Here is an 8,175-nt window from a genome sequence, read left to right on the forward strand (position 1 = left end):
TCAATGAGCTGCATTACGTCTGATTAATTGGATCTGCTTGGTTTGATGCGGTTTTTAAAGGACAGTAGAGAGGAGTTACTGTAATAGGTCTGGGATCTCTGATTTAAAGTTAGCAAAGCCATCAGGTCATGCCCTCCAAATTTCTGCTTACCTCGCACGTGAATAGAGTATTTGGTCAGTGGTGACACTCACCTTTCCTTCCACAGCAGGCAGATATTTTAATAAATAAATAAGTAAATAAATATAAATATATTAAATAATGACATAATGATGTCAGCTCAGTTATAAAAGTAAATGCAGCCTTTTATTGAGCTTTCCAAGCTTAGGCACAGTTATCAGGTAAGATTTTTTTTTTAAGCTCCATGTCAGTGTGCGCTTGAACAGTTTTACACACAGACACAGACACAGACACACAGACAGACAGACAGACAGACACACACACACAGACAGACAGACAGACACACACACACACAGACAGACACACACACATAGACAGGCAGACACACACACACACAGACAGACACACAGAAGATAACACACAGAAATGAATGGATTCATGAAGATCTCTCCAGAGATTTCCAGAACAAATGGCCAGTCCTAAACAGTTCATGTGCACTGGGGCAAAACATCTACAGATTTTTAACCTTGATTCTTCAGTTCTGGCCACTTACTTTTTAGTATTTTAGGCTTTCATAAAATAAAAGCATACATGTCTTGAATGTTGGGTGGCAGGGTATAGTTTGAAAATCAACAGCAGTTCAAGCATGTTATTTATATCCTTTATAATGTGACCCTCCCCCCAGTTATGGTGATAGAACCCCTCCTAGTCAATGACTTGACTTAGATGTGGGAATGTGAAAGGAACAAAGTAAACTAGAGGGGAGCTGAATAAGGAGAAACGTGGACTGAGGTCAGCAGGGGGAAGCTTGTATATTTTAGAGGACTGTACAATGTAAGTATAAACTAAAATAGAACAGGAATTGAGTTCATCAGTTTCATTTATTCATTATCTGTAACCGCTTGTCCAATTCAGGGTCGCAGTGGGTTCAGAGCCCACCTGGAATCATTGGGCGCAAGGCAGGAACACACCCTGGAGGGGGCGCCAGTCCTTCACAGGGCAACACAGACACACTCAGACACTTTTGAGTCGCCAATCCACCTGCAACGTGTGTTTTTGGATTGTGGGAGGAAACAGGAGCACCCGGAGGAAACCCACACGGACACAGGGAGAACACACCAACTCCTCACAGACACTCACCCGGAGCGGGAATCGAACCCACAACCTCCAGGCCCCTGGAGCTGTGTGACTGCGACACGACCTGCTGCGCCACCGTGCTGCCTCTTCCGTTTCAGTTATTCACATTTTTTTTCCAGATATTTTACTAGTGTTAAAGATTTTTACTGGAATCATTGTTCAAATGTCTATTGTAGTAATGTAAAACTAATTTGGGTGCAGACAACCATACAAATTAAGATCATGTAAGTCCTGTTCCATTTCAAAGCTTTTCTAAAAAGACAGAACGCTGAACATTACCATATTTCAAATGTGTAGATTAAATCTCAAGCCTGATAAGACATAAATGTATGAACAATGTATTGTTTATCATTGATTACAGCCTTAAAACTCAAAGATTGGATATATATATCCAATATATTATGGTAACTAGCTTGTACCTTTTTAATTCACACTGTACAATTGACTACTGTAAAACAAAATCAGAAAAGGTGAAGTTTATCTATTGTAAGGTTTGTGTATATTTTCCAGAAGCAGCCCTCAGCTGGCCTACTGACCAACAACATTAAGCTCTGCCCCTAGACAAAGCATGCTCAGCTCTCCTCCAATCAGCTCCTGCCCTCCCACTGTACCAAGCCCCTTGCCTCTCCTTTACTACAAGTGCTCTTCCTGCTGTCATTCAGATGTCTTCACAGCACACGCTTCTCTTGCTTGTTCTTTTTTCTGTCTCTTCATCTCTCACACTCCGAGGTTATGGATCTCAGGACGTTCCTGTGTCTGGTGGGTTTCTTCACACTTTGCAGAGGTAAGATACAGGACTGGGTTTTCTAAAGTGCAGCTCAGTAGGACTGTGCTTGCGTCGCTGTAGTCCACCCTGTAATTTCTTCTGTGTAAAATACAGAATTCAAAATTAGTCTCCACTTTTAGTTTTCTATTTCGGTGACTTCTCAACCTGCCTATGTTAGGAGAACATTATGAGTTTGGGAAAAACAAGTCTTGCTCAATTTTGCAACAAGGAGCAAAAGGAGCACTCCTTTTTATTGCAAACAAACAAATGTAAGGTCTTATGTGTAAGATGCCTTTCACAAACCCGAGGTCAATTTATAAAAACGTTAGGAAAGAACCAAAAAGACAGTGGGATCTGCAGTCATTGGTCCACTACATTACTGGTGATAACACGTGAGTCATGATCTTCAGTGGCCAGTACGGTCAAGACTGCTCACGGAAATGAAGAGAGCATGGAAATACAAGAAAGGGGTCAGAAGTTTGTTTGGGGTGTAAGATACCAGGGGAGAGAGACCCTTCCTTTGTGCCCACCACACCTGATGAACCGCCGCTAACCACCCAGTCCTCTGCATTGCATGTGGTCAGTTGGGAGGGGCAAAATAAGACTATGTAAAGAGGTGGGATGAGCTGATTTTTTTATAGCACTGTGATCCAATTGTGCATCATGCGTCCATTCTAATTACAGAGCCTCTAAACCCTGAGGTTTGCAGCACGGCCTGACAGCCCCACATGGCTCGTGAAACAATAACAAGTAACAGGATCTAAATCTGTCCAGACTTGGCCCAAACAGGTGTCGGAATGTTTTTGCCAAAAAAAAAAACCCCTTATCTCTGTTAGGCAGCGAGAACAAGTGTAATTGATGAGTGGAAACTGGGGCGCCAAGGATTACTTCTCAATGGATCAATTGACTAAATTGGGAGAACAACCAGAAGGCGAGAGAACACGCAAGAAGGAAAATGAGAGTCACTTGTTAGCTACTTAGATCAATGCAATTAAACATGTGACGTTAACTTTCTGGTTTTAAAAGGGATTGGACATGAAACTGTGGCATCCATGTTATTCGTGTGATGCTGAAAACTGCATCCTGCAACAAAAATCTCAGATGAGTTCTAAAAAGGATGTAATACCAAAACAGACACTCCTTAAATTCAAGCTTAAATTTTCGTGTTTTTTAATGAAAGGAAAATGCGTGGGAGTTGATCACAAAGAAATACTTCTCAGTAAGTTTCTAAAGCAAGCGACTGCAAGCAAGGACTTTCCTATTGGATGTTCCTCCCATCCTATTGGACAGGCTTCAAGCTGTCTGGCTAACTATGGAAAATTTATTTCTACTTATTCAGGTTGATCAAAATGGCTGTATAAACAGGCCTGTTGTGTTCTCTGGTCCATTTATCAAAGGGCTGTGGATTTGTTTAAAGAGAGTGGTTTAATTTTATATGTTTTATTTTTTAGTATATTTAAACATTTTTATATTCTAATTCCAATGTCTGAATATCCTTAAGAACTATGTTTTTGGTAAAAGGATAAAAAGGTCTTAAAATTAGAATAATGTTATTTAAATGCAATTATATCTAGGACAACATTTCAACCACAAAAAATTTTCACACAGTGCATGATTTTGTAGTGACACCATGACATTAATTCATCACATATAGGGCATCTGACTATAAATAATTATACTTTTGCATTTAAATATTAGAATTAGAATATCATCAAAAAGTTCATTTTCAGTAATTCAATTCAAAAAGCGAAACTCATTATATAGATTCATTTAAAAAAGAATGATATATTTCAATTCAATTTTTTCATTTCAGTGGCAAAAACTGTGTCACTGTGTACAGAAGGAATTCAGCGTCCAATAATCAGTGATGTAACTGCAGCTCTCAGTTAACACTAACAGAAACCTAATCCTCCTAAAGTCAATTCTCTTCCTCTCTAGTGCACAAGCACCTTAACCCCAAATCTTCCCTGTCACCAGGTCAAAGCAACGAGTGTGACAACTTTTCGGACCTGAACTTCCATGAATCATTCATCGGCACCAATCTCTATGTGCGCCTGCTCCTCTACACTCGTGCAAACCTGAACTGTGGCCAAGAGCTTCCCCACCACAACTTTACCAAGGAGCCTCTGTTTGATGTGAAAAGACCCACTACCTTCGTCATACATGGCTACCGACCCACCGGTGCCCCGCCCATATGGATCAACCACATCACTCGACTGCTGGCAGCACAGGCCGACATGAACATCGTGGTAGTGGACTGGAACCGAGGGGCTGCCAACCTCAACTACTTCACCGCTGTGACCAACACACGCCGCACTGCTATCAACATCACAGGCTTCATTGAGAGGATGAGGGTAAGTAACCTGCAGATAAAGCACAGTATGCTCAAACCCAAGCTGATCAGAAATTCAAAAGCACTCTCTCTGTGTCGTTATGTTTAATACAACAGCTAAACCAGTTTAATTCCACTGACCTCAGGTCATAAAGTAACACTACTGAGCGCTTTCCTCTAATCTGGTGAACCCTTTCTTTGTTGTTACAGGATGAAGGAGCTTCTCTTGACTCGATCCACTTGATAGGAGTCAGCCTCGGGGCACATGTGGCTGGATTTATAGGAGCAATGTTAGGAGGCAAAGTGGGCAGGATCACAGGTGAGTCAGCATGTCTAAACTTACCTGCTTCAAAGGTTGAACTGTTGATTTTGTACTACTGTCTAAGATTACATTAGTATGTCAGTATCAGACCACAATGCCAGACATTGATAAGTCAGTCTATGGGGACATCTTTGGTATAAAGTGTAGATAAAGAGATGTTTTCACTTCCCTCAACATCCCCATCTGAAATGCCTTTGAGCATGGTGCCTGACCCTCAACTGCTCCCTGGACACGTCGCTAGCCGCTGCTCCTGGTGTGCATGTGTGTGTGAATTCACTGCCATGCGTGGGTTAATTGCACAGCAGTGCAACAGCCATAAAAGTATTCGCCATATTTTCATGTTTAACTGAGGTTTAACAATGCAGTTTGAGGCAAGCAAGTGATGATTTAAACAGGAATGTTAGCATGATGCTAATTGTCAGATCATAGGCTTTCGTTACTGAGTAATAAAGCTACAGGGTAATAGGTTAAACCAGTCACACACTCCACCCACACGACAGAGCTGTTTAAACATTCTCCTTTGTATGTCCTCAGGTCTGGATCCAGCAGGACCAATGTTTGCGGGTGTTCCTACAGATGAGCGTCTGGATCCAACAGACGCTCAGTTTGTGGACGTGCTACATACAGATATGAACTGTAAGCACCTGAAATCTTTTGTGACACTAGAAATCTGGGTCTAAATTCTCAGAACCATTGTATCAAGTGCTATTGAAATACCACTTACTGAAATAAGATTGTGTTGACAGACACAAGTGTATGTTAAAGTCTTTATGTTGCAAATATAATACCCATACCAATCAAGAAGGATCTACTAATATTTCTGATGAATTTGTTTTGACAGCTTTCGGTCTTAAAGGGATTCACGGACATATTGATTTCTATGCCAATGGTGGACTAGACCAACCTGGCTGCCCTAAGACCATCTTCTCAGGTCAGTCCAAATGAAAGTTACACCTATAGTAACAGCAAGCACAGCCCTGATTGACAGTTTTGCCTGCTACATGTTGTACACGTTAGTGCTTTGTATAGAAGTAATTTGAAAAATGGTTATAGGTCAGCTGGAATTTGATCAAAACTTTAGTGCATGGCAACTAACACCCACCTGCTGTATGGGCACTGAGATGGCTGCCTGCACACCTAAAGAAGCCTATGGCTGCTGGTGCTAAAAACCTAATTACTACTCTGCCTTTCCACAGGAAAGTCCTACTTCGTTTGTGACCACCAGCGAGCTGTCTTTCTTTATCTGTGTGCTCTGAATCACACCTGCAACATCACTGCTTATCCCTGCTCCTCCTATAGCGACTACCTCAATGGCCAGTGTCTGCAGTGTGAGGCTTTTAAACCAGCTTCATGTCCTGTCCTGGGTAATGAAAACACTAAGCATTTTATAAATCATGTATTAGAATCATAATGCATGAATTACTGACTTAAGATGCTAAAATCTCCATAATCTGTATGTAGGTTATGACATGAGTCCATGGAAGAACACACTCTTGAAGCTGGGACAGACAAGAGCGTACTTCTCGACCACAGCGGATCTCCCATACAGGAGTAAGTTAAGAGCACTGTAAATATAGTCTCTGATTAACACCCCATTATGTCCAAAATGGTTTCTGACCTGTTTATTGTCACTGTGACAGAAACAAGCTACAGAGTTGACATTGTAACCTGGAACCAGTACTTGCGATGGGGGGTGGTTGTCCTTCGTCTGCACAGCGGAAAAAATGTTACAGAGACCAGGATTGATCAGTAAGAAATCTGATGTAACATGTAAGAATTGTTTTGTGAAGGTCCTTTGGGCTGATTTCTCATGCACTATGCTACCTGTCTTATGTTATATAGTAAACTGCTGCGGTTCGAGCAGTACACAGCCACGCGAATGCTGGCCCAGTTTGATGAGGACTTGTATCCAGTTCAAAAGATATCCTTGCGCATCATCACTGGGAATGTGATTGGACCTCGCTACAAGCTTCGCCTTATCCGCATTCGGCTAACCCCATTGGACCAACCAGACAGGTAGGCATTGTCTGATCATCAAGCATATCTTAAACTTTAGGACATATTAATGAAACTATAATTTGAAGGGGGGAGGTGAATTTAAGATTGCATGAAAGCATCCTGAGTCTCTTTATATTCTCTTCCCCAGGCCACTGATGTGCAGATATGACACCATTATAGAGGAAAATACTGAAATCACCTTCAAGCCACTGCCATGTGATGAATCACGGCTATAAGGTCTGGACACGCAGAACTTTGGTCTTCCACAACACAGGCTAAGGAACGTCTCTTCAGTAACTTCAATATCTGAGGATTAAATAAAGCGTCTCCGGACAAGAGCTGAACATTTGTTGCTAAAATCAAGGCACCTCACTCAGATAAAAACTGGACAAGGTGAGCAGAGACCCTTAACTGCTCTTTATGTGCCTTTAACCAAGATATAACTGCAGTTTGGAGAATAAATGGAACTGAACTGAAGTTGTATTTGCAATACACATGTGCATCAAAAAGGCCAGATGTGAATTACAGTGACAGGCCAATCTTGGACTTGGAGCCTGATTTTTGACATCTTTTCCTATTACAATATTTGTATGAGGAAACTGCACTGGAACACTCTGGTTTAACATGCCAGGTCAGTATTTAGCTGTGTGCAATACCGATGTCTAAATGTTTAGCTTTGGTGTCACTTCATGTGCTGGGGTCAAAGACAATTGGTAAAACACATTAAATGCCATAGGATTGGTGTAAAGTGTCCATAAGAAAAATTCTGTTATGACAACCATAAATATCATAAATATATGGTTTTGGACTACAGTAAACAAAGAAAAAAAAGAGATTAAATACAATGAAGACCATGTCCTACCTTAGTGATGATGGTGTGATATACTAAACATATGGCTTTGTCCACATGCTGACTTTGAAATTCCCAGCGCTATGTTTCTAAAGTTTTGGACCATGCTTCACATTTTCTGTTATTTTTGAAACACACACAACCCTCCCATGGTGCCTGAAATATTTTTCTTCAACATGAAATGTAAATAAGAATATACACTACAGACATATTTACAAATGTAACCTGTAAATAAAACAAAAAGCGAAAACCCTGTTGGCTCAATGAACTAACCCCATTTACTGCAAGAAATTTAGTTCTCTAGCCTCTCTGGATGCCTGCAATATATAAATCATGATATTTGGACCCGTTTTATAAATTCTTTGAATCTCTTATAAACATAAGTTTGGGAATTAGGTAAGTTCCTGTTGTGATGATGAGCTTCAGGGACCAAATCTCATTAACATTTAGTATATGAATTTATTCTTCAGAGAGGAACCATTTTGTGGATGGTTTAGGAATGTCGACTGACAAGGTTAAATTAGGATAAATGAGACAGGACCATCTATATTTGTTCAACAAACATGACATGTTTGTTTGGGTTTAACTGGTGATGTCAATCACTGGCTATACTTTACATATAGAAGTATATTCTGTTTGGAAATCTGCAGGA

At 40.7% G+C, this 8,175-nt stretch overlaps 1 protein-coding gene across 1 annotated transcript; it reads left to right on the forward strand.

Annotated features, from left to right (window-relative positions):
• The first annotated feature begins 1,975 nt into the window (after positions 1-1,975).
• lipib (lipase, member Ib) lies at positions 1,976-6,943 on the forward strand. Its single transcript, XM_066645016.1, has 10 exons — positions 1,976-2,039; positions 3,999-4,375; positions 4,564-4,672; positions 5,210-5,311; positions 5,517-5,606; positions 5,872-6,039; positions 6,137-6,226; positions 6,316-6,424; positions 6,518-6,691; positions 6,822-6,943. Exons 1-10 carry the CDS (start codon positions 1,988-1,990, stop codon positions 6,907-6,909), a joined length of 1,359 nt encoding a protein of 452 aa, XP_066501113.1. The 5' UTR covers positions 1,976-1,987; the 3' UTR covers positions 6,910-6,943.
• The last annotated feature ends 1,232 nt before the right edge of the window (positions 6,944-8,175 follow it).

Source organism: Hoplias malabaricus, chromosome 1 (genome assembly GCF_029633855.1).
Source record: "Hoplias malabaricus isolate fHopMal1 chromosome 1, fHopMal1.hap1, whole genome shotgun sequence".
Lineage (NCBI taxonomy): Eukaryota > Metazoa > Chordata > Actinopteri > Characiformes > Erythrinidae > Hoplias > Hoplias malabaricus.

What these genes read in the sequence shown, in the direction of transcription:
- lipib (XM_066645016.1), top strand. Translation starts at nt 1,988, where the DNA reads ATGGATCTCAGGACGTTCCTGTGTCTGGTGGGTTTCTTCACACTTTGC. An exon ending in TTTCTTCACACTTTGCAGAG is followed by an intron (nt 2,040 to 3,998) that starts GTAAGATACAGG and finishes CCCTGTCACCAG; the next exon opens with GTCAAAGCAACGAGTGTGAC. An exon ending in GCTTCATTGAGAGGATGAGG is followed by an intron (nt 4,376 to 4,563) that starts GTAAGTAACCTG and finishes TTGTTGTTACAG; the next exon opens with GATGAAGGAGCTTCTCTTGA.